Source organism: Polyodon spathula, chromosome 7, assembly GCF_017654505.1.
Source record: "Polyodon spathula isolate WHYD16114869_AA chromosome 7, ASM1765450v1, whole genome shotgun sequence".
Classification (NCBI taxonomy): domain Eukaryota; kingdom Metazoa; phylum Chordata; class Actinopteri; order Acipenseriformes; family Polyodontidae; genus Polyodon; species Polyodon spathula.
The window spans coordinates 44,676,478-44,703,010 of record NC_054540.1 but is presented as its reverse complement, the minus strand read 5'-3'; the positions used below and the strand labels follow the sequence as shown (position 1 = coordinate 44,703,010).

General features: G+C 38.8%; 1 protein-coding gene across 2 annotated transcripts in view; it reads left to right on the top strand.

The window, feature by feature from the left end:
• The window catches only part of LOC121318649 (chromosome-associated kinesin KIF4-like), a 43,173-nt gene extending 18,664 nt beyond the window's left edge, over window positions 1-24,509 (top strand). For both annotated transcript variants that reach the window (XM_041255547.1, XM_041255548.1), the window contains exons 17-31: window positions 32-176; window positions 390-500; window positions 940-1,023; window positions 4,109-4,222; window positions 5,237-5,392; window positions 5,567-5,664; window positions 6,098-6,227; window positions 6,635-6,805; window positions 9,209-9,322; window positions 9,753-9,830; window positions 10,022-10,126; window positions 10,449-10,613; window positions 22,499-22,621; window positions 22,928-23,053; window positions 23,535-24,509. In XM_041255547.1, the coding sequence (XP_041111481.1) occupies window positions 32-176; window positions 390-500; window positions 940-1,023; window positions 4,109-4,222; window positions 5,237-5,392; window positions 5,567-5,664; window positions 6,098-6,227; window positions 6,635-6,805; window positions 9,209-9,322; window positions 9,753-9,830; window positions 10,022-10,126; window positions 10,449-10,613; window positions 22,499-22,621; window positions 22,928-23,053; window positions 23,535-23,720 (1,906 nt within the window). In that variant the 3' untranslated portion in view covers window positions 23,721-24,509. The remainder of the gene's footprint in view (window positions 1-31; window positions 177-389; window positions 501-939; window positions 1,024-4,108; window positions 4,223-5,236; window positions 5,393-5,566; window positions 5,665-6,097; window positions 6,228-6,634; window positions 6,806-9,208; window positions 9,323-9,752; window positions 9,831-10,021; window positions 10,127-10,448; window positions 10,614-22,498; window positions 22,622-22,927; window positions 23,054-23,534) is intronic.
• Window positions 24,510-26,533: the final 2,024 nt, after the last annotated feature.

Sequence of the window (26,533 nt, the reverse complement as noted above, 5' to 3'; positions counted from 1 at the left end):
TAGACAAAGTGTCTATGTGTCTGTCCCACAGGCTGAGTGAACAGCGAAGGAAGCGCCTGCAGGAACTGGAGACCCAGATATCTGACCTGAAGAAGAAGCTGATGGAGCAGGCTAAGCTGCTGAAGATGAAGGAGTTATCCTTGCACAACGTCACTAAACTCCACCTGGAGATCCAGGTACTACTGTGGCTTACTGCTGTAATTCAAACACAATCCAGATAGTCAAATCGAATCCACATGAGCAACCAAAGTTCCAGGCCTGATCTGACACTTTACGGGCTTTCTTAAAGGTGCAAAGTGTAAATTCCCAAACGATTACCATTTCACTAGTTTCATAAAGCACAACAACTAATTCAACTCTTAAGCAGTCCATTCTGTTTTTCACTGTAGTCCATGAAAGGCCAGCGAGTCCAGTTGATGAGGCAGATGAAGGAAGATGGTGAGAAGTTCCGCCAGTGGAAACAAAAGAAGGATAAAGAGGTTCTGCAGCTGAAAGAGAAGGTCAGTCTGAGGAAACTGCCATGCTAAGTCAACCTTTTAACTTCAGTTATTTCTCTCGCTGTGGAATGAATAACTTATTGGAGTCTATCAACAAAAGCATGGCTTTTTAAATGATGGTTTGAACACTTGGTGCTGAGATTGGTTATTGTCTTTGAGCGCTGTGGAATACTGTTGCTCTGTTTGTTTCCCTGATCGTTTCTGTATTTTGGCCGCAATATCCATACAGGGGGGGTGGGTAATTCTTCCCATGACCTGACACCTCTCCTGAAATCGGAGATGCATGTAAATACAGCATTAATTCAGCATTTGGTGATGGGTTTTTTTTCTTTAAATTTTATTTTTAAATAGTCCATAATATTCTTTAATCTCGGATCAGTGCATTTTGCCCTATGCCATTTGTCTCTTGAATGATCCTTTTCCTGTGTAAATTTCCCTGCAGGACCGCAAGAGGCAGTATGAGATGTTGAAGCTGGAGAGAGACTTTCAGAAGCAGGCCACTGTGCTGAGGCGCAAGACTGAGGAGGTGAGCTCTCAACAGTATGTTACTTTGTATCACCTCACTTACAGCCATTCCTCTTGACCACAGTTCTCGTGAAAGGTTGTTTCTCTCAAAGACCAGGTGAGGAGGTGATTAATTCTCGTCTGGAGAAGCCCAGAAATGGGTATCTGGTGTCTAACTACACCTACCCCACCTGAGGGAAGTTACGCGCTCCATACCACCTGCTTTGTACTACTGCCTTGTAATGTAATAGATTACCATACAGTACATTCAAATCTATTCAGGGAGCTACAGTATTTTTACAGATTTTCATAGAAAATGTAATATCTTGTGGCATACCAGGGGTGTGTAATTTGTATCGCCAGACGCCCGGGACAACAAAATTTGCTGTTAGTTTGCCTGTCGGACAAGTAGTTTATTTATTTTTCCTATGTTGGTTCTGTTGCTACAAAGACACTCTGGGAATATTTCTAGAGATCCATGCAAGTTTCCATTGCAGTTGCAATAGTGTTTCCCTTCTGATTGGCTAGCTGTAGAAGAAGCTGATCTTCCATTGGCAATGCACAGACTAATCTTTTTACTTAAGGTATATACATTTTGTAAATTAGCAAATAAGTGACACTGTTTTCTTAATACATGAACCTGGCATTTAAATGCAGAAATCTAGTCAAGTTACCAAAAACAAAGTCGCTAAGGTATTGGTGGAGTAGAAAAAAATAGCTGTGTAATTCATAACACGTCATAATCAATCATGTATTGTTGGCATGTGTGGTTGTGTGTTTTTGTGTTAACCTAGTTTGCTGTTTACCATTTATTTTTTTTAAATTAAAATGCAACAAGAGAAACTTTACTAGATTTGAACAGAAGCAATATTCGTTTATTGGACAGGCACAATCCATCGATTTTGTGAAACTATAAAACATGAAGACTGACAAATGTTTAATGATAGAAATGAAATGCTTATATGCGGTTATCTGATATTTTATTAAGAAAATGAATTGGACTGTAAATCTCATTGCAGTGTGTGTATTTTATGTATGTATTTCAGTGAGTAGTACAGGGAAAGAATGTTGCCGTCCCCAAACAAAAGCTGTCAAGGTATGAAACCAAGATCACCCTGCTGCAGCAGTGTTCCAGTTAGCCATCATGGGACAAGATGTTAGATGAGGACAAGTAGCTGTAAATGTTGTGCACTGTATATTTGTGTGTGTATGCGTGAGATTTTATATCTATATAATAAATAAATATAAAAAAATCTCACACAGGGTTCCTACGCTAGTTTGGAAAAGTGTCAAAATGCCAAACTGATTTCCAGGTCTTGAAAATGCTTAAACCATGCCTCAATTATGAAAGTCTGGAATTTTACTAGTTCACGGGAGAATGAAAAATTCTGCGGTTATTTAATAACTGCTCTCGAAAGGGGGTCAACAAGCGGCAATTTATTAGTAGCAACTATATTGCTTGTAACCAAATCCTGTACTTTATTCAACAAATAGGATCTAGCCAGAATACTTGATGTAGCTTGCCACAAATATAATGTAATAGTACTTTTATTCAATCTCATTATTAGTATTTAGTGGTAGTAGTGGCTAAATAATAAAAAAGAATAAAACTATACTAATGTTAATTTAGCTAATGCCTTTATCCAAGGTGACTTCCTTAACTTAATCCAGCGGCTTATATTGTTTAGTTTTTCCTTTTTACTCTAGCAAACAAAAGGGTTTGGACCCAAACGGAGTTGTTATAGCAAGGGTGTACTGTTTTTAGTATTTAACTTGTATGTTTTTAATGTAAAACACTTTCACATTTTAATTTAATGCATGCACATTTTGTTATTTCATTTGTTATTTTTCACCTCCCATAGTGTTCAACATTTAAGAGGGTATAAAGAAGTTTGGAGTACAATCCAATATCATCCCTTACAAAAAAGTTGTATACAGCAAGTAATATTTGTGCCAAAATTGGGAGGTATTAGTATGCTATTGGTACATTATACTGACCTATTTCGGCACACGTATGCTTGCAGTATACAAACTTTTATATTCATTTTGCAAATAAAGTAATGTAGTTCTCAAATATTGGACATTTCTTAGATTGTAGCTTACTTCTCTTTTGCATACCTGCATTGTCTCTTCCCAGATATGCACCTCCAGATTCTGACAAATACTTTTTAAAAAACCAGACGCACCTTCTACTCTGGATAAAAAAGCTATAATGCACTGCGGCTGCCCGCCTATGTGGACAACTAATGAAAAACTAACAAAGCACAAGTCTGGGGGGGGGGGGGGGATTGAAAGTCTGGGAAGTATGGAATTTTGATGTTTAAAGTGTATGAACCTTATGTGTGACTTTGTGTTTATATATATATATATATATATATATATACACACATATATACACACACACACATTTATTGAACAGTGGTTTGCAGAAGTATTCACCCCCTGCCAATGTCTGTTAAGTTCTACTTTTTTGTGTGTTTTGTGTGATGGGGAGGGGACAAGTAGATTTTTCTAGCATTTAAGTTTTTTTTGTTTTTCAAATTGCATTTGCGTTTTTCACCCCTGCATACACAAGATACCAGTATGTCCTGAAACTCTGAGATACATCATTAATAGGGTAGATGATTAAAGTAATCCATGTATTAGTTTTTAAGTGTTTGTTTTTTAGTTGGTGACTAGGAATTAAACATCAGTAGGCTACCAGTAGTTGCAAATCCACACCAGCTTCTGCTGAAGTTTCATGCTTCCATGTCATGTATATGACATGTGAAGTTGGTATGTGTGTCTTATACAAAACTTGTAAATCCTGTGTGTTAATCGCTTGTAATACTGAAGAAATCAAATTGTGAATAGGAAAGTTTAATCTTTCATTAGTTAACTCTCTAGATTCAAATAACTCACATTATCTGCATTTTGAAATTTCACACCATGTCCCAAACTACACTGGTATATCTTTTATTCTAACTTGCACTTTTGTACACTTATCAAGGGATACATTTTGCTGTGCAGAAACTACTTGGCCATTTTGGAGATGACATATGTGAACTGGAGTCACTTGTTAATTATGCATCCTGTCCACAGTAAAAAGCTCTTCCTCTTGTCTACAGGCTGCTGCTGCAAACAAGCGGTTGAAGGATGCCCTGCAGAAGAGAAGTGAGGCTGCAGAGAAGAGGAAAGATAATCAGAGCCGGGGCATGGAGGGAGCTGCAAGCAGAGTGAAGGTATTGATCCTTGGGAGAAATCCTAAACCAAGCAGGGGGTATTGAATGAATATCTAGGTTTGCAAGTTACCTTTGTGTAAAGAAGGGTGAAGCATCTTTCACCCAATTCTGTCAAGTACTGAAGTAGCTAATATTTTCCACCAATTTCTACAATCTGAAGAGTTTAGACAACAACATTAAAACTAGGGCTCTCACTAGATTAAAATTATTGGTTAATTTATGGGTATTAGTTTAAGTGGTGGATTAAGCCATCCACATTTTGAACATAAATCTGGGTTTGTCCAAAGGATTTGTGTTGGTGGATCACAAGTGACTTTGCGAACACTCATGTTTTTGTGCTGACATAGTTAGACATCCTGGTTTGCTGTAACCAGTGCTGTTCCATATTGCCTTTTCTGTACTAAACAAAGGACAGTTCTAGTATTTAATTGACGGCTACTGGTAAGGCACAGATACCTTTTTTTAACTATTTATATTTTTGAAGTGGTGCATTTATCCCTTCCCTTCCTGTGTCTGTTCAGGTATTTGTGGTGTATACCTCCTTTTTAACAATCTCCAATTGAGTTTTGCTTAAATTTATTCGTAACCAAATAGACTGATGCCTCCATTGTCCTGACTGACTTCGAATTTTTTATTTTTTTTTGTAAAGTGTTACTTCGTTAAATATAATTCTAACTCTAAAATGAGTAATACTGTGTGAAATTCAGCTATTACACTGCTTTCCCAAGCATATTTGTCTTGCCTATGCTCACTAATGACTGGACATCTGCAAAACCAGGGCATTTCTTTGACATTCCCATTGTTTAAACTCCCGACCTTCAACTGAAACAGAGAATACCTTCGGGGGGGGGAGTAGAAGTTGCTTGTGCCTAAAACAAATGTGTTTTGATTTAAGTAATGTATTGAAACCTGTCATTTCTGCACAAATGAAGTGCTGAGATGGGTTCTTTGAATCTCCTGAAGTGTCCTTGTGGTGTGGCGCTTGCCCATGTTCCTCTCCCTGTGACTCCACAGAACTGGTTACTGAACGAGGTGGAGGTGCTCGTCAGCACAGAGGAGGCCCGGCGCCATCTTGGAGACCTGCTGGAGGACCGCAAGATACTGGCAAAGGAAGTGTTGCAGCTGAAACAGAAGAGTGAGGCTGGGGAGCTCCTGCCTGCCAAAATACGGGTGAGTATAGGAGTGCTGTGCAATGGTTGGTAGCATTGCTATCAGACCTAGTTTCCCATATTTCAGTAGGGACAATATTGCATTGTAAAAAGACCTCCCCAAGGAAGCGGTTCTGAGTGTTGGAGGAATGCAGTTCCCCAAGGGTCTCTGCTGATAAGCTGATTTTCTTCACAGCGGCGCACTTTCACAATAGCAGAGCTGGAGGGGAGGCAAGAACTGGAGGCTTCTCTTGGGAAGCAGATTGAGAACCTGGAGACTGAGATGGAGCTCAGGTCAGTCTGGGTGGGGAATTGGTGCTTGGCTGCCTAAGTGGGTGGCGGGGTTGGTGAAGTTGGTCCTTTTTGTTCAGGGGAGGGTGTAGGGGTCTCGGTCGGCCAGGGTGTCCTCGGCTCACCACGCACCAGCGACCCCTGTAGTCTAGCCGGGTGCCTGTGGGCTTGACTGTTAGCTGCCCGGGAGCTGCGTTGTCCTCCTACGTTGTAGCTCCTGGGTGACTGCATGGTGAATCTGCAGTGTGTAAAGAAGCGGTCGGCTGACTGCACACGCTTCGGAGGACAGCGTATGTTCGTCTTCGCCGCGCGGGTGGTCGCAGTGGGGTCGAGCCTAAATAATAATTGGCCATTTCAAACTGGGAGAAAGGAAATAATTGGCAACGACTAAATTTAAAAAAAATAAATAAGTAAGTTTTTGTTTGGATCTCCTCAGGAGTGCTCAGATTGCAGACTTGCAGCAGAAAGTGCTGGATGCTGACAATGAGAAGCGAGTGAAGCAGCGCTGGGAGTCAATCGGCACTATCCTGGAGGCCAAGTGTGCCGTCAAGTACCTGATGGAAGAGGTGAGGCTGCTTCTACCCTCTTGACATGCAAACTGCTGCTAGTCAAAGGGTTGGAGAAACCAACAAGATTTTACCCCTTTTTTATTTATTTTTATTAAATCAGACCAGTTGAATTTGTCAACATTGTTAAATTTCAGGCTTATACGTAGCTCATGTCCTTTAACAAAACCAAAAAAAAAAAACTACCACATTAATGTGAATATGTATTAGTCTGGACAAGGAACAGAAGCACAAACATTCTATATTAAAAATAAGTTAGACACATCTTGGTGGACTGTGCTTTTATAGAAAGGTCCTGTGTGCTAAGAAAATTGATATTTTGTAGATTTAATGTATTCCAATTAAGGTACCTCCCCCCCACCCCTTTTATAAATTTCCTTTATTGCTGATGTGGATTATCTTGGCAGCTTGTTTCAGCCAAGGTTACACTTACAAAGCTGGAAAATGATCTGAAGCAGGAGAAGACAAACTACTCTGACTTGCAGAAGATGGTGTTTGAGGATAGAAAGATCATGGCAGAGGTGGAGACAGAGCATCAGAGCCACCTGGTAGAGCAGGAGCAGAGACACCAAGAGAAGGTACCAGTTTATACACAGAAAGCAAGAGCCTCGATCAACCTGACCATGGATGTTTACTGTTACTGCAGTCCTGTATGTAATGCATGCATTGTATGTATTGTTTTGTAGCAACATACAGGTTGCTATATGGTGTTTTTTTTTGGGGGGGGGGTTGAAAGTTTGGAGATGCACTTTATACAAGGAGTGCACATTTTATAGAAGAGGTGTTGGCAAAGGCTATTCAGAGCATGTTGTATTCTGAAAACCTGTGGTTCTTTATGGTTGTGTGATTTTAAAATACTGTTTTGGGTTACTGAAGTAATACTTTTTTAGTGGGTGGTGGATAGATTTCTGTATTAATAGAAATCTGAACAAGGCAAAAGTGGCTACACACCTTCTGCACTTTGTACATTTTGCATCACTGTTGAAATTAAGTGAGGTTAATAAATCCTGAGGCTCTAGGCTTGAAATTGGTTCTGAATCATGCCTTCAGTAGCGGGTATACACACTCCAAGTCCTGCATCGGGTTCGGTCCTCGCTGGTGATCTGCAAAAGTGGGTTGAATTTTGGTCGGAATGTCAACTTTCACATGTAGGGTGTGGGTCGTAATTTTCGGGTCTGAATTTGAATCTGAAAACGGTCTGTCCTTTTTCAGCATACTTGTATGCAAACTTTTCCCAAATAACGTATTAAGATAAATGTACCGTTATTTTCTGCACTAAAGGAGGAGGCGATTGGTGAGGAGTCAGCTGACTAAGCAGTGTTTTGCTTCGCAAGATCCTTTTATCACATCTGCTTGGTGATATTAAAAATGTTTGTATAAAGGTGAAACAAGATAGTACAGGGTTTATATCATGTAGATTTAGTTTTTTAAAACCTGTCTTGTGTTGTAGACCGCCACAAAACACAGCACAGGTATAGCTCCCTTTCAGCTGGTGGCACCAGGTATTTTATAGTAAAGTAGAGAATTAATTGTTCAGGCCATTACACACCAGACGTGATGAGCAACATGACAAAGCGACACAAGAAAAGCAATAAAACTCTCTGCTTTTCAATAGCGCTCTTCACAACAAAGGCGACATGACAAGCGACGTCGCCTTGACAAATTCCAACGCAAGCGAAGGAGGAGGGGGGGGGGGGGGGGGGGGGGTTGAGAAACTAATCCTATTTTTGCAAATTTGTCGAGCGACAAATACACAACTGAGCAATCAGAACAGCTTCATGTTATGTGGTTTGAAATAAAGCACTGTTTCACTTTGTGACGGGGTGCCCACCCTTTGAGTGTTTTTATTTATGCAGGTATTCATTTGTTGTTATATAAATATATTGTGTTTGTGCCGATGGACAAAGGCTGTCCAAAATTATTATTTTAAGTTGGCGAAAAGCGTATGTTTTTTATTTATTTAAAGAGCTTGTGCAGAAGGTGACCAGATGGTCATCTATATAAAAACCTGCAGCTTTCTGCATTCCAGGAGGAAAGTGTCAGAGATGAGTCGCGAGTCTAAATTAATAGAGAAACATTTGCTATATCTAAAATATACCTGTTTAGAATTTAGTGTTTGTTTCACTTTGACCAGAGTGCCCTTTTATACAGGTGAACATCTCCCAATTAACAGCAGTTAATTAACTCGGGAGATGGTCCCCTTCTGCACAAGGTTATTTAAATAAACAAACAAATGCGCTGCTTTTTGCTGCCATCTTAAATAAGTAATCATGTCAGACAGCTTTCATCTGTCCGCACATAAACACCAATGTGTTTATATACTACTACTAATAACAAATGAATACCTATATAGATAATAAAATGCACACAAGGGGTGGGCACCCCATCACATACTTTCACTGAAAATGGAGGTAAAGATCATACTTTCAGTACCGGTACCTAATTTCCCTGACCTATAATAATATTAACAATAATATGCCATTTTCAATTGTGTTTGTTAGTAATCATACTTTCTGAAAGATTTGTCAGATTTACAGCTGTCGCATCGTTTTTGTGATTGCTTCTGGTGTGTACTGTTTTTGCAGCGAATTTGTCGTGTCACCCCGTAAAAAGTGTTCTCTGGTGTGTGCGGGCCTTTTACAATGTTCAAATATATCCAGACCACTAGAGAAAGCTACCACGCTGTATAGCCTATTTTCTGTGGAAAATGGTAGAGATATCTGTGTGAATGAGTCAGCTGACACAGGCAGTAGGTAAAGGACAAACACTTGTGGGTTCGGGTTGGCATGGAGGTTTTAGGGTTGCGGGTAAGAAGACTGTTGCAGCGGGTTCTGTCAGGTCCTGTAGTAGCAGGCCAACAGTGACCACTGGTGAAATTGTATTGGTAGACCTTTTCACGAGCAAGTACCTTTCTGTAGTACCTGTGAGGAATTTTTATTGACTCCAGCAGGGGCTGACCTGAAGGCTTCCCTCTTTCTCAGGTCCTGTATCTGCTCAGTCAGTTGCAGAGCAAGGTGAAAGCAGTGGACGAGAACAAGGCAGAAGAGACTGCATCACAACGGGAGGAGAAGCTGCTAGAGCGCTTAAGATTTCAGGTGAGGGAAGTCTTCTACATGACAGTAACAGGCATGAGAATTGGTGGTGTGAGGGGGCAAGTTTAGAAATAAATTGCTTTTAACCACTGATTACTTTATCACAAGAGCACTGGAAGTTAAGTTGCATTGTTTTTTTATACTGCGGCTTTAAGAAGCATGTCCTGTTTATGTAAGTAATAGCTGGTTTCCTAAACTGATTTTTAGCACTAATCCTTGCACTACCTTACCAAAGGTAGCTCTCAGTAGTTTAAGATTGGTGCTAATTGGATCTGTGAAATCAGGTGTAAATGTTCAACAGGCATTTTTTTAAGATCACCCATGAGGAATATTCAATTAGGAAAGAAGTAATTTCAGGAGTGCTGTAAATGAAATTTATTTATTTTACTTTAGACATTTGCACGCTTTAAAATGTTTCTTGTATCTTTCACAGGAGGAAGAGATTGAGAAAATGAAAGAACTGAGTGAACAGAACCAGAAGCTAATGGAGGAGAATGAAGTTTATAAACAGGTAGAATTCAGTTTTTGCCATGTGTTTTAATGTGCTTGGTTTAGGTACAGGGGGGTACTTTTTATATATATATAATATAGTGGTCCAAAATGGCAGCTGACGGAAGAGGGTTTTGCATAAAGCTAAATGCTGCACAGATGGAAGAAAGGTGCTAGCCTTAAGTCTTCACTGCTGTTCTCTGTTGTCTGCAGCAACTCTCCATGCTGCAGGTTGCCAGTGGGAAGAAGATGACCAGTATCTTATCGAGAATAGCAGAGCAGTCTCCAGACTCCTCCTTTGAATATGTGCCGCCGAAGGTGAGCAATTACAGCCTTGTTCATCTGAACAAGAGTTACTGATTTTTAACTACTGCACATTATTTATTCAACGAAGCATCCTCAATAAGAACTTATGTTTTTTTTATAAATCTTTTGTCATTTTGGAATCTCCTAGATTGAGCTGTTGAACAGTACCCCTCATTTTGAACTACAGTATTTTAAACAATAGTGGACTTTTTGCTTTATTAATCCACATTGTACATATTTCAATACTGTATTGTACAGAAAGTTATTTTTTCTGAAGAGGTAAGGCATCCCAACATTGACAGTCACCATGTTGAATACATCGTTTGGTTTGCAGCCCAGGAACCGCCGGCAAACTACAGCTAGGGCGCCCCTCTACAAAGAGCTAGACATGAATGTGGAGGAGCTGGTGTCTGCTTCGGAATCAGAGGAGGAAAAGGACTCTGACTGGATCCCAGACAAAGTGACCAAGAACCAAAGAAAGAATGCCACTACATTGGGGGTAAGATGGACAACTTCTCTAAAATGTAGAGTTCATTTACAACCTTGATCTGACTAGAATGGGGTTCTCTTTAGAGTATGAAATGTAACAATTTTAATTCCTAAAGACCCCAAAAACCTGAAAGAGCCTGTGACTGGTCATGCCTGCCCCCTGAGGGCATTAAAGGACTGCACACAGATGTCTGCATTACTTTTCCTTTAAGAACTGAACCTGATGGGAGAGCCTGTACAGAAGTACTTTTTTGCTTTTATTTGTGTATTGTACTAATCAATGCAATTATTGACGTATTGGTCTTACTAATTACTTAAGCCCTGTGTTTTTGCAAAAGAACACAAAATCAAACTAAATGCAACATATAAAATGAAAATTAATACAAACTTTTTTTTTTTAATTGGGAGGTTTACAAAAAATACTTGGTCATAGCTGTCAATGGTAAGCCGTTACCATAGATGCAGTCTGAAGGGAAATGGAAGCTCTGTCTAGCACTTGTGCGAAAGTATAATTTGGAGCAAGTCATTCATGGAATTAGAGAATTGGATGGAAGAGATGTTTGTTTCTAAAAATGCATAAACTGCATAACAAACAACGCTGTAATGAATTTGAGCGTGAGGGGATGTATGCAGTGCAATTTGATTTGAAATTACAATTCCTATAGTGTGTGTGTTTTTGGTTTTGTTTTGTTTAAGTGGGTAGGTTGCTGTGTGTGCAATTGACAGCCCCACAATAGTAGAGCAGTATAAATATACATTTTCTTACTGTATTTATGTAGAGGGTATGGGCAGTGTATACTATAAATAGGCAGTTAATTCGAGTGTGGGACTTCACACACGTTACCATTACTGCTACTAGTGAGAAATTATAGTAGCTAAATAGTTTGTGCTAGGTCTGTTTGTCAATGTAAAAAAAAAGTAGAGAACTTTTACAGACACAACTTGAAATTCTACCTTCACCGAAATAAAAAATAAATTTTAGCTAATAAACTAGCTCTTTGCGTTACTTTGCAATGTAGCCGGTCACACTTTTTTTTTAAATCCATTTGACAGCACTGAAAAAAATGCATACGTGCAGTGCAACTTTACTGCCAATTTCCAACCTGCAGCTGCATTTTTCAATGCCTCCTGGGTCTTTAACCCAAATCAAGCAAAGTATCACAACATAGCCAATAGTGTTTGAGGCCAACTGTGTATCACAGCGTGAATACTATGCTTACTACAAAATTGTCAATAAAATGAAATTTCAGTTCTGGAAAAACATGGAAACGACATTGCCAGCTCTTGCTGTAATCTTTTTCTTTATATAAAAATCTACTTCGGTATGACCGGCGTGCCAGAAAGGCATCAAATCTGTCATATCGGAATAATACGTAAAGAAACAAATGTAAAATAAGCATATGCACACACAGTATTTTTGATCTTCAAATGTTGTTATTTAAGTTATGTGAAACCAATAGTTTGTTCGCTGTCCTGTAGAAACCCAACCAAAGAAAGATTGTTTATAGTTTGTATCGGGTAAGTGTACCTATTAATCCCACCACCACTTATGAGCAACAGTTTGAGAGAGAAATCCTAACTTTTTTTTCCAATCGTGATGAGTCCAGTGGGTTATTCTATTTCTTAGTTTTTATTTGAAGACATCAGAGTTTAAGATATGCATACTTTTCTGTCTGTACTTCCTGGTGGCCATGTTGAAAGGCACAAGAAAACTTAGTCTCCAAGTAACCAAAGAACTTTATTTTACTGTTTTTTTTTTTTGTTTTTTTTTATGTATTTAAAAGGTAAGTATTAATGCTTTTCAAAAAATATCTACCAAATCCCTGGGGGTAGTGGAAGAGAACAAATAACCGTATGGATGACTGGCTGCTGGGATAAGTCTGCCTCCATACGTAATATACAAAGCACATGATGTCAGAATAGTCCAGAATTAGCTGAGCATGCTGTGTCTGATCATGGCTGGATGGAGAGGTCGCTGAAGAATCCTCCAAGGTCTCGGATGAAGTTTCCTAGTCCTTATTTTTGATGGACATACTTCACATGTTTCTCTGAAATTTGGCTCTAAAAGCAAAGGAAAAAAATGTGCTCCTGTTGAGGCTCCCATCTGATCTTACAACACCTGGACAAAGCTGTGTTTGGAGAGGTAAAACGGGGGAGGATGAAGCTACGATGTCATGCATGTGTCAGTCGTGACAAGGTCAGAAAGATTTTCCATCCATGCTGAAGGATGTGCTTGATGTGGCATTAAAGTCGCACAATTTGATAAGTGAAATCGGGTTGTATTTTAGTTTTAAAAAACCTGTAGTAATATGCAGTGTGTAAAGGGAAATAAGTTATTCATTTAAATATCATGTTTTCATATTTTTAAACCATTTTAAATTGCAACCTTTAAAAAAAGGAAACCATAAACACTGGGTTTAAGAACACACGTGGGCTTAAATCGTACATGATGTCCCTTTTTAAGCCCAGTCCAGATTTAGCTCATATTTTGAAAGTTTTTTTTTTTTTTTTTTTTTTTTTTTGTCAAATTAGTTTATATGAAGTCATGAAACCGCAAATGAATGATTAGTCTTTCATTTATACCACTCTTAACTAGCAGAAAACCTGAGCTAAACATCTTAAAGGGTTCAAACTGGATTTGGTGGGCATAAAAGGTACACTTAAGCTATACTGAAGCTGATCGCAGTCTAGAATTTAAAGGGGAGGTTCCATTGTTTCTAACGTTTACGCGTTGATCGCTGTACTAGTGCTGCGTCTCGGGAATTAGTAGATCGGATATATTAACAAAAAATAAATACTTAAGTGGATTTTGTAAGTGTAAATTTACATAAATAAGTAGATTGGACGTATTTGACAGAATAACGACAGATAAGAGAATGTTGTAACTTACATTAATAAATACATACTTTAAAATGAAGTCTGCAAGTGTAATTTGTATGTCTGTTTAACAAACATTATTGCAACACGAAGTATTTGATAGATATTTAACGTGCCATATGTTTTGCATATAGTAGATGAGTTTTGTGTTTGTTTTTTTTTTTAAAGTTGGTACGAACTATAGTCTCCTAGATTTATCGTTGTAAAAATGGTATTATGGTTTATAGCTGTAAGGCAAAACCAATCGCGAATTTACGAAACCTATGACATGATAGGGTGGGAAATAAAACACTCATTCCTGTTCTAATTTAGCTGTCATTTTGAGATCCTATAGTCTTTGTTTCTTTAAAACTAGCATGATAACGTTTACCTTTGTAAACTGATAGTTAACGCTAGGTCCACTGACGATAATATAAGCTATACTAAATACTGTATGGTGTGTCATTAGAACATATTACGAAAGCATTTAAATTTCGATTAAAGATTGACAGCATTTTGACGTGTAAAGCCTTTTAATAATACAGTAAATACATATTTGCCATTACACATTAACTACTGCTACCTAACTGGATATGTTACCTACATTCTGTGTGTTAGTTTTGGATAACAAGCAGCCCAGGGAGTAAGAAAGCTTGAATGTTGGCGACCTAATATAAGCATTCAAAATTCTAAAAGGTATTGACAATGTCGACCCAGGGGACTTTTTTGACCTAAAAAAAGAAACAAGGACCAGGTGTCACAAATGAAGATTAGACAAAGGGGCATTCAGAACAGAAAATAGGAGGCACTTTTTTACACAGAGACACAAGCTGACACCCTGGGATCCTTCAAGAAACTGCTCGATGAGATTCTGGGATCAATAAGCTACTAACAACCAAACGAGCAAGATGGGCCAAATGGCGCCTCATTTGTAAAGTTTATGTTCTTATGATTGCAGCCAGCGTGTCCAGTACTTAATTGATTACTGTTTGCTAAGAGACAGACTGAGGCAGTGACATTATGCTTTGCTGCTTTCTTTCTTTTATTTGTTTTTATTTATTTGTATTAACACTGCAATTTTACAAATGAGGCAGTATTGAACAACATACAGTACATATTGTGTTCGGATACAGCATCTTTTAATGGATAGTATAAGCGAAGAAAAAAAAAAAACTCGGACGCTTTGCAACTCAACCAAACTTTTTTTTTCAAGTTGGGCCTCAGAACAAACAAGACATCAGGTCTGCATGGAGGCGTTTTTTGTGTGTAATATAAGTGTTTTTGCAAAGGATTTTACAAACAAAGCATGAGCTGGACATATTGGGTGAATTGCAATGAACTGATAGCAGCGTACTGACTAGGGATGATCCCGTGGTTAGTATGCAGCTCCGTACTAAACAAGTACGCAAGTTAAATACCAATTGCAACCAACTTGGCGGCTGAAGTTAGTCTCCAGTTGCGTGCTAAAAAAGGTCTCAATTGCGATGAACCCAAAAATAACTGCTGCTGCCCTCTAGAAAATACTAAGTAGAAAGATACTAATCCTTTCTGTAGACCTAACAATTTATAGTACCGTACTAAGTGGAACAAATGTGAAAGATCCCAAAATGTATCCTAAAAAGTTTTGTAACTGAACAATTCATAATCACAAATCCATGTACCTATATTTGACATACATATACAAGTAAATGTCTTTTATAAGGGATTTCATTGCTGACATGGCATTGCAATATATTCGTGTAGCGTTGAATTGTTTCGTGACCTAACAATACGGAAAACGATACCGCCACTCTGATCAAATTTCTTCCACAGCTAAAAAATTATCTCACGGCAAAATATTACAACTTACGGTTGGAAGGATTTATTACAGCTATCATGAAATAATTGAATATATTTAAAGCCGTGCATTAATTGTGTATAACCGTATATATATAATGTCTGATTATTATATAGATAAGTGGAACATTAAGAATTATGTGTGATATGTATAATATATATATATATATATATATATATGTATGTGGGACGTGACTAATATTACTAATGCTGTAGATATATAAATATGTTGGGTGTGTGTAGATAATATATAGTAATGATTATATAGATTATGTGACCGTAAGATCCCCAACATCGATACACAATAGATAATATATCTATTGTGTATATCTTATATATATATATATATATATATATATACATGTATGGTAGTTGTGTGTGTGTTATATGTATATCATATATATATAGTATAGATTATGTGTGTGGTGGTGTATATATATATATATATATATATAATATATATATATATATATATATATATATATATATTATATATAGGTGTATTATATATATAGACATTATATATATAATCTATGAGACATATTATATATATATGTATATATATATATATAATATATATATGTATAAGTAGTTATATCTATAACATATTATGTATATGTATAAATAGGTGTATATATATATCTGTTATATATATATAGATATATATATGTACCATAAATATTATAGTATATATTATATACAGTATAATATATAAGTATATATATATATATATATATGTATATATAATATGTGTATGGGTAATATATATATTATATATGTACATATTATAAGATATTACAAGAGGGTATGGAATATGGGTATATATAATGTCTGACATATGTATTATGTATTCATTATACTATTTATACATATCGGTGGTGACATATAACCATATGTATTACAGATAGGTGATATTTCATGTAATATATATATGTATATACATTATAATATATGTCTTGTAATATATATATATGTATGTATGTGTGTGTATATGAGCATATGTATAATTATCTTTATGTATATTTAAAAAAATAAATATTGTATTCAATGTTTAGACTACATACAACACGAAACAAGTTTGTAGGTGTATGTATGTATATAATATATATTATATATAAGTATTTGTGTACATATACACCACATATGAGAATATCTATATATCTGTAGGTCGTATATGTACATGTCTATATTCTATATAAATGAAAACTTACGCTTGATATAAATATATAATATATATAAGAAACGAGCCATACAGCTATTACTAGATATACTCATATATATATATATAGAATATATATCAGTACACATATACATATATACGTAATATATATATAGGAGATATTAATATATATATATATGGAGGCAGTGTATGATCTATACATATACTATATATATAGATATCTATATATATATATCTATATATAATATACACAGATATATGTTTATATATATATTATATATATATATATATAGGATGATATATATATACTATATATATATATATGTACTAACACAGCAACATCATATATATATACACATTGTATCTACATAGAGATAATATACATACATACACATATATACCTATAAATATATATACACTATACTTATATATACATATACATATATATAGATGTATATAATACATATATACTATATGTGTGTATACTATGATATGTATATTCATAAAGGTCCACTCTATATGATGTAGTATATACTATTTGTATATATATATATAAGTTACACTGTTATATATATACTTATATATATATATATATATATATATATATACATATATATATAGCCATATGTATATATATGCTATATATATATAACAATAGATATATTATCCATATAAGATATATATGTGTATATCACTGTATGATATATATATATGTATATATATATATGTGTGAATGCATGCTGCTAGAATATGTATGTAGATATATATATATACTATATCAATATATAATAATTGTATACTATTATCTATAGAGCATATATATTATACATATATATATGTATATATATATTTATATATGTATATATTGTGTATATAATATATGTATGTGGGTATATATATATGGTATATGTGTATATATTGTATATATACAGATAATCATGTACTATCATGTATAATATTATATCGTATATGACCACTGTTATTATGTAACCTGAGTATATGTAGGTATGTTGTAATATATTATATACATAACATATAATATGATACATATATAATACACATATATATATACTTAACATACATGCCTAATATATATTAATATATTATACAGATATGTATATTTGTGTGTAGCAATTGTTGTGTATGTGTACATCAATCATTATACATGCTGTGTGTATATATTTATTATTATCACTGCTGTAACCCATAATATGTATACTTGTCAATGGTGTGTGTGTGAATATATTTTTATTAACAGGCTATATGTATACTTGTCTCAAGTGTGCTTTTACTAGCAAATGCTACATATTAGTAGGCTGTAGCATGCATGGGGTAGGGGGTCAGGACTGGTAGGTGACACAACACAAGAATATTGATACACTCGTAAGTGGTCGCGGCTCTCTTGTACAGTGGTTCAGCGCTGTGCCGGGTTCAGTCTCTGCCTGAGCAATGCATTTTATCTTTTTAAATATTTAAAAAAATAAATATTGTATTCAATGTTTAGACTACATACAACACGAAACAAGTTTGTAGGTGCTTGTGGTGGGGGGAGGGGGGGTCTCATATTTTGATTTAAAAAAAAAAAGCAAGCGCAAGGGGCAGTTCAGTATTTGTTGTGCGTAAATATACCCTTTCAAGTTTAAAACTTACGCTTGAATAAATAAAAATAAAATTAAGATGTTTTAAGTTTCTTTTATATAAAAGAAAAAAAACCTTTTTAAAAAAACTACACTTTTTTTTAAAATATAATTTCTACCAATCGTTAAGACTGAGCCCTAGCTTTCTTCAGTTCCTGTTTGGAAGCACACCAAAATCAACCACAATCCTTAGTACCATACTAAAGCTGGGGATCAGCTAGTCCCCAACTTTGTGTTCTGTTTCTTTTTTCGTTGCAATTGGTATTAAGTTAGCAGCTGGGGATGATACCGAGATAGTACGTAGCTGCGTGCCAGCTAGTATGGTACTAACTCTGCAAGTTCGTTGCAATTGACACATTGTTCAAATATGAGGTAAAGTGTGTGGGTAGTGGTTGGTGTTTTGTTTTTGACAATCAAGTGAGACTGTTAAACTTAGTGCTTCACTGCTAAAATACAAATGTTCAGTGCGTTATGTAAACGAATCCTGTTTGCCTGTGGTCACAAAGACGGCTGGGGTGGGGGTCGGACCAGAAACAGGAACCAGGAAATAAACTCCATCTCCCTTTCTGTTTGGTGCAGCTGAGCAAATGGTTTCGCTCAAAATTTAATGAATGAACAGACGGTAAATAAAAGGTTTGTAACAAAACAAAAACACAGGACACGGCACTTGTCGCCAAAACAAAAAGATAAACAAAACGGACTATACAGACAAACATGGTGAACAGATATTTTAACTACTAGCACAATTATTACCACAGTCTCCTATCCCGTTCTCCACTCGCCGAACACAATCACGAGTGGGTGAAAACATGCTGCATTTCTGCAGCTGTATCAAGACTCGATTTGCTAATCAATCATTCAATTGTTGTCACAGTACAACTGCATGTGAATTAATAAAGTGCAATTCCCTGTGCTCACATATTACTTTTTGCTTGCACGTGAAGTGCTGTGCAATCCTCGTGCCTAAATATACATTTTAAACACTCATGTTACACAGACCCGCTTATATCCCGTGTACCAGTGATTACACGCCAACATTAACACACAACACAAAATACACACAGGGACGGGCACTTTGCCACATATACCCCCTTTTGTGCAAAGCACACATGGCCTCATTGGCCACCCCCCCCCCTTAAAATCCCAAAAGTCTCACTCAAAGTCCTGGGCCAAGAACAGGGACTTTAAGGGGTTGATGGGTGGCAATGTTGCCAGTAGCCAAGCTGCTGCAGACGTGCTGACAGTTGGGCGAATCTCTCCTCCCGCTGTACCACTGGCGGCGGAAATACTGCCAATGGTGTGGCTGTCAGCAGATGTGCTGCCATCTCTCAGACTGACTCCTTCATCCGGGGCAAGTCCAGCAGCGGAAAAGCTGCTGGTGTTGGTGGTCTCCAGACCACCCCTAAGATCTCCGGCAGTGAAATTGCTGTGGGGGAAGGTGGTCTCCTGACCTCTCCACCCTTTTTTCATAGCTGACAGCTCCCTCTGGTGGGACTCCGGACACACTGACCCCTGCGGCCAAGCAGAGCTGACTGCAACCCCTGGCGAACAGTTCCAGCGACCCCAGGCGATGCGGAGCGGATGGCATCCTTGGGTGAAGTGAGGCAGGGAGTCGGGACAAGCTGGGGTGCGGGTGTTGGCCTTCTCAGCCACTGCGGCTGGGCGGTTCTTCCCCGTGCTTCCCTCAGCAGCCTATGCAAGGGCTGCTGAGGGTCGCCAGCATCTATTCCTGGTCCTTCTGGTGCAGGGAGAGGCAGCTCCTGCTCCTCTCCCCCTTATGGTGGGGGAAGTGATACCAGCAGGCATTCACCCTCTGTTGGTGGACAGGGACCCACCAGGCATTCACCCTCTGCTGGTGGAGGTGGCAGAGGCAGCTCTTGCTGCTCTGCTCCTGGCGATGGAGGTGGGAGCGGGGTGTAGTCTACCCTTGTTACAGGGGACTGGTGTGGCTTTCCCTCCTGCTCGAGACAGCGGTGTGACCTCTCCCTCTGGCTCTGGAGGCAAAACCAGCAGGCATTCTTTCTCTGCTGGTGGAGATGGGAGCTGCAAGTAGTCTCCCTTCAGCCCAATTAGGATACAGGTGGGCGTGGCTCCTCCCACTTGGAATGCAACCTGCTGGGGCAGTCTCATATCGGTAGCCAAGTAGTTGATCACCACGGCTGCCAGGTTCATGAAGTGCACTGGATGGAAATGTTGTTCCCAGCGTTCCCGAAGTTCCCCATCTCTGGCCCACAGCAGGTCCCCCCCCCAAAACTGCGGTCCCTGCTCTAGTCTGGGTCTAGGAGTCGCTGGTAGTCCCGGCTCTGACACCACGTGTCACAGACGACCGGAAATTGAACAGAGAGAGAGGTGGAGTTTGGTTGAGCTGAGCGAATGGTCTCTCTCACATTTAATAAATGAACCCAGTCAGAAAATAACTGGTTTTAAGACAAACACGGTGAGCAGATATTTAACTACTATTAATATCACAATTATTACCTCGGTCTTCTATCCCATTCTCAACTCGCCAAACACATAATCACGAGTGGGTGAAAACATGCTGCATTTATGCAGCTGTACAGAGACACTATTGCTAATCAATCTTTCAATTGGAGTCACGGTACAACTGCACGTGAATTAATAAAGTGCAATTCCCCGTGCTCACATACTACTTTTTACTTGCACGTGAAGTGCTGTGCAATCCTCATGCCTAAATAAATATACATTTTAAACACTTGTTACACAGACCCGTTTATATCCCGTGTACCAATGACTACACACCAACATTAACACACAACATATAACACAAAATACACACGGGGGCAGGCACTTTGCCACAGGAGCGTATCATCAACTTCTCAATCTCCTGCCTGTCGCTGTCAGCAGCGAATGCACGGACCCACACGGCAGGCGGCTACTCTGTCACAAGAATTAACACCCGTGTCTTTCTAAACAAGGGATTTAAAGGAGCTCCCTAAATTTAAAAACCTGAATTTCAAAACAATAATTGTGTGAAATAATTGTTACAGCTTCTACACGTGGGCATCCCTGTATACTGCTTCCTGTGCTGGGACAGACGTTACTGCACCGGTATGGTGCTTCTGTGAACAGTACTGTACTGACCCAGTGCTACAGGCACCGAACAGACCCACTGCTGACCAGTGTTTACAACCCCCCAGTCTGGTATCAAGCAGGCCTTGTTGACCAGCCCTATTGCTGTCTCTTTAGCAGCTGAGGCAGCAACTGTAAATTGCTTGCTGCTTGCATTCCTGGGTTTTATCTCTGTGACATGTGTAAGGCCAGCTTGCCTATAGAGGACAAGGCAGCAGCATGCAGAGGAGGCACTGATAAACCGCAGTTTGTGTGGGATTTTTATTTTGTGTGTGTTAAGGCATTTGTCGGCTTCAACCGCCTAATGAAGGACATTGTTCCTTGCTGGAAGTTAAGTGGCATTCAATGCACTCTTGAAGCCTCCATTTGTGCCTATGCCTTCAGCTGAGCTGAAAATACTGCTTACTGTCCCCTTCGCAAAAGGGGTGAGCGAGATGGAGGCTTGCTTTCTTGGCGAGAGCCGGCTTCATTTTTACGGAGGCCAGGACAGGGCTTATGCTCTGTGACATTCTTGCCTTTTTCTGAACACTATTGTGTCAATTCATGTCAACCAGTCTGTGGAATTGGAGGCTTCCTTCCAGTCCATAAGCTCTGACAATCGCAAGTCTTGGCGTATTATGTTGTCAGGACAAAGTTGGAGGCACTCCAAACAATGTTTTGACAAAGTCCCATGGTCAAGCCCAGCCTAGCAGGGCTGCCTATGAGCTGGCCATTTCTTCAGGGGCATGGCAACTTTTTGTGGGTTTTTTTCCCCAGAGTACATCTGTCACAAACATTTGTAAGGCAGTGGTATGGGCTGCTCCCCATACCTTTTTACTAGGTTCTATAGCCAGACTGTTGTGGATCCACAAAACCCTGCATTTGGAAATAGAATATTAAGGGAGACTTCTGGGTTGACCATTACAACATAAATAACATGAGGTGAGTTCTAATGGTAATGTGCAAGGTAGCCTTAGGCTTAGCCTTGTAGCATTTTAGTCATTCTGCAATATTGCCTTGCAACAGCTTTGGTATACTCACTCATTAGGTAATGGTTACATTTTGTATTTGAAAAGGAATGTTGGGTTTTCATAACCCTGGTTCCCTAAGGTCGCTGTGTCTATGATTGCAGTAGGCTTGACAGAAATTGGGTTTGTTACTGTTCAAACCTAAATGTAAGGTTTAAACAACAGAATATTGTATTGAAAAAATGTTCATCCCAGCATTAGCTTGGTGCAATTAAGGGGACTGACTTTAAAGGCAAAACAGATTCCTAGCTGTAGATGACCTAGTGCTGTTTCTCTCCCATTTCTGCAGTGTTCTTGTAAAGGGTTCTGTGGAAATAAGCTCTGCCGCTGCCGGAAAGGTAAACTTGGCTGTGGAGACAACTGCCACTGTGATCCAGCGAAGTGCCGAAACATGGAGCTGTCCACCAGTGTGGTAAGATACTTTAGTTCTAAAGCTCTTGATTTTTTGTTAGTATATGACCTATAGCAAAGGTGGCATGATCTGTGTTGCACTTAAAATATAAAACAGATATCTGCAAGTAAAGAAAATAAAGCAAGTGTGAAAATGTATTAAATTGGCTTGCCCCTCTTTTTTTTTTTTTTTTTTTTTTTTTTAAGTATTAGCATGTGCATGACATTCTCAGTTCTGGCTCTGTTTTGTTTAGTGGTGTGTTTAATTCCTGTGGTGTGTGTGTTTTTTGTTTGTTTTGTTTTTTGTATGTCTGCTGTATCCCTGAAGGATGTGTCCGGCAGTGATGAGCAATCAAAAAATTCAGAGGGCTCCTTTAAAGTGGAAGATCCTACTGCTGTCAGCCCAGGAGACTCTACCTTCTTCAAACCTCCTTCTGTCACTCCAACCAAGAAGGTAAAGAACAGGCCTGTTGCTCCTTGGAGAAAGGAACCCTGGTCCCACTCTTGTTGGCAATCCCCTCTCCACTCTGTCCTGTTTTAACATGTTTCATCAGTACAAGTGAACTTTTAAACCACAAACATTGCAGATCAGTTCTGTCAAGCCAGTATATAAATACTTGATAGTTTGAAACAAAACTGAGCTACTTTCAGACTACATGTTCCAAAATAACACATTAAGACTTTTTATAAATTAACGTTTGTCAATCTTCAATTCTTGATAATTTGAAGTTGGCCATAAAACTGATGTTACTCCTGAATAATTTATTGCCAATGTTGTCATGTATATGTACAGCATTAATTAAGGCTCTGCATCTTTATCAGGACTAATCAAACAAAGTGATATTTACTGGTGCTAATAAAATGATTATAAAAATTTGCTTGGTAATTTAATTTTGTTGATGCTGTCCTAAACCCATTTCTTTTAAATCTTTTAGGTACTTCAGGAGATTGGAGATGCTGGACAGATCCCACAAAACATTAAACTTGAGAGGAAGCCTTCGATGGTGGGTGACGATGCCTTTGATAACAGCACAGCCAGCATCCTAAAGAGAAAAAAACGAGCACTAAACAGCACAAATAGCTTCTTCTCAGGGTGTACCCCCATCCGAGAAGAGAACTGACTTTACTTTCTGTAACCTACCTGTCTGAGCTTTTCTCAGGTTAGCTGTCCATGTGTGTCTCTCTCTTCTCTCTCTGTCGCTCTTTTATAAATGTCTTTTAAATGTCATTGTGGTTTTTTTAGAGATTTAATAAATTTTAAATAAAGGTATTTTCATTTTGCATTTTGAATCTATTTTAATGTATCCATTCAGCTGGAACAGAACTTAATATAAAGGACCTAAATAGGGGATCTTGCTGTCATTTGGAGCCCTGCTGGATTGACTCGCAGGGTAGAAGAGGAGGCTTCTGTTAGTTGCAGGGGTGTGCAATCTTTTAGCCCTGTCCCATAAAACACAAGTAGAATAACTTGTAGGACTTTAGTTTTATTTAAGTCAACACAATCAATTAGTGATTAACATGGGTGGATCTAGACTTGTAGCTTGACTGGTTCATTAAATCCAAGATACACAAGGTTCCTTGTCACCTCATCTCAACAAAAACATACTTTTAAGGAAGTGTTCCTTTCAGTGCAGTTTGGAACACATTTTGCTAGTAGATTGGAGTAACATACCAAGAGTACAATTGTGAATTCAACTCCATGTACAGGTGTTTGTATCAGATACAAAATCATTACTAACTTACAGCTGAATTCTTTCTTTCCCTGCACCACTCACTGAAAAATGAATTCATACATACACACTGCCATGAGATTTAGTCCATTTTAAAATATTGTACAGAAGTGTGTAATTTTTTTATTTTTTTTTGCTAGCATTAAACATGTCTATCTTTGTTTAATAGTTTCACATATTGATTCATTGTGCATATCCAATAAATAACTGATCTCTTGTGTTTTTTTGTTTGTTTACTAAAACATCCCAATAAGTACATGCTGGACCACACAATAAACTCAAAATTTTTTATAAATTATACATGAGGTATTTTATTAATTTTTTTCTGAATAAACCATCCAGATAAAATCGTGAGAATACGTGGTCAACAGCAAGTGCTTATTGGCAAACTGGGTGTTCACCACGCATATGAGAAAACCTGTGCTGAATGTGGATGAGGGATAAACCAGGTAATTGAAAGCTAGTTAAACCCTCGGCTACAATATAGAAACAAGCAGCTTTAGCTGAACAGCGTTAGTGTGTTCAGAGGTGAGCCAGGGGGCTATGAGTGCTGATTGGCAGCAGGATGACACGCTCTCCAACGCCCCCTTTGAGGAGGTGGGTGAACGGGAACTGCTGTTCCCGTCTGAGGACGTAGAGTCAGACAGCACATCCCCTGTAGTTGAGCTCTCCCTGTCAGCAGAGCTTATGCCATTGATCAAGAGGGCTGCTGCAGCTTGAGCAAAGCCCCACCCCCCGCGGGAAGAAACAGTACTGTACATTACTGTACCGACCCATCTTTGTTCTGACCTGCTCTACTCAATCTGGTACCAAGCAGGCTTTGTTGACAACCCAGTTGCTGTCTTTAGCAAGCTGAGAGGACAACTATATTGTTAGGATACACTGCTTTGTTATCCCTGTTTTTTCCCTGTGTAACACGCAAGACCAGCCTGCCTGAGGCAGCAGCATGCAAAGGAGGCACTGATAAACTGCATTTTCTGCAAGTGTTTTGTGCGCATTTTTTGTGCACATTTCTCGAAGTGTATGTTGGTAAACTGTCTCCCCTACAGCTCTGCACAGCGCTCTGCGTCCCTCCTGCACAGTGCTTTTCCCCTTCACCCTCTCAGAGGTGGTTGTGTTCTCACCCCATGGCTCTGTGCCAAGAAAGAGCCATGCACCCAGGAATAGAGAAGCTCTGGGCAGCAATTTCCCACAGGCACACGTGCCTGATGGGGACACAGCTCTGCTGTTGGATGCCCCTATTACAAAACCGGGACATACCTTTGGTCTTGTGGTGAACAAGATGCTTCAGTGCTCTCGCCTCACACTGGAATCCACAAAGGAGTTGGTGCCACTACCAACTGTAGTTTATATCCCCAGTCTGGTACCAAGCAGTCCTGTTGCTGTCTTTAACAGCTGAGGCAGCAACTACATTCTTACTGTGCATTGCTTTCTGTTTGCTGTTTTATACTAGTGTCAGCAGCCTCGGACTGGCACAGCTGGCTGCGCCTATGACGTGAGGTTTTATTCAGAAACGGACAATGATTGTTTAGCCGCGGAGACTAATACGTTTTGGTGCAAAGGCAAGAGCCTCAGGCCAAGCCAGAAGGTGAGCGCGGCCCTAGTGTTTTGTTGCCACAGGCCCAGGGAGCCATCTGGAGTATTGGTGTAAGTACACCACTGACATCTGGGTGCTTACTATCGTTCAAACCAGCTACTCATTGTAATTCCTACACAGTCCCCCTCCCTTTCAGGGAGTGACTGCAACATCAGGATATACCCCCTCCAGTTGGATGGGTTCTACTCCATGCCCAAGCGGTTTGGTGGCTTCAGATCAATCCTTGACCTCAGGCAGGTCAACCTGTACCTGATCCGAAGGAGGTTAAAAATGTTGAGGATGCAATAGCTGTTGCAGTCAATCAGGCCAGGTGTGAAAACCAGCGCAGATGGCCTTTCAGGGAACTGTGTATAAGTTCTGGGTCTTGCCGTTTGGCCTCTTTCTAGTTCCCTGTGCCTTTTTGAAGTGCAAGGAATCTATACTGGCCCCATTGAGTCTCAAAGGTATCAGAGTACTCATTTGTGCTCAGGCAGACGTTCACATGTTACTGGTCACCTGCCACCTTCAACGTTGGGTCTTAAGGTGAATAATGCGCAGAGCCAGCTCACGCTGCCTCAGACAGCCTATCTAGGAGTGTGCTTAGACTTTTAGACTTTTTAAAATTTTG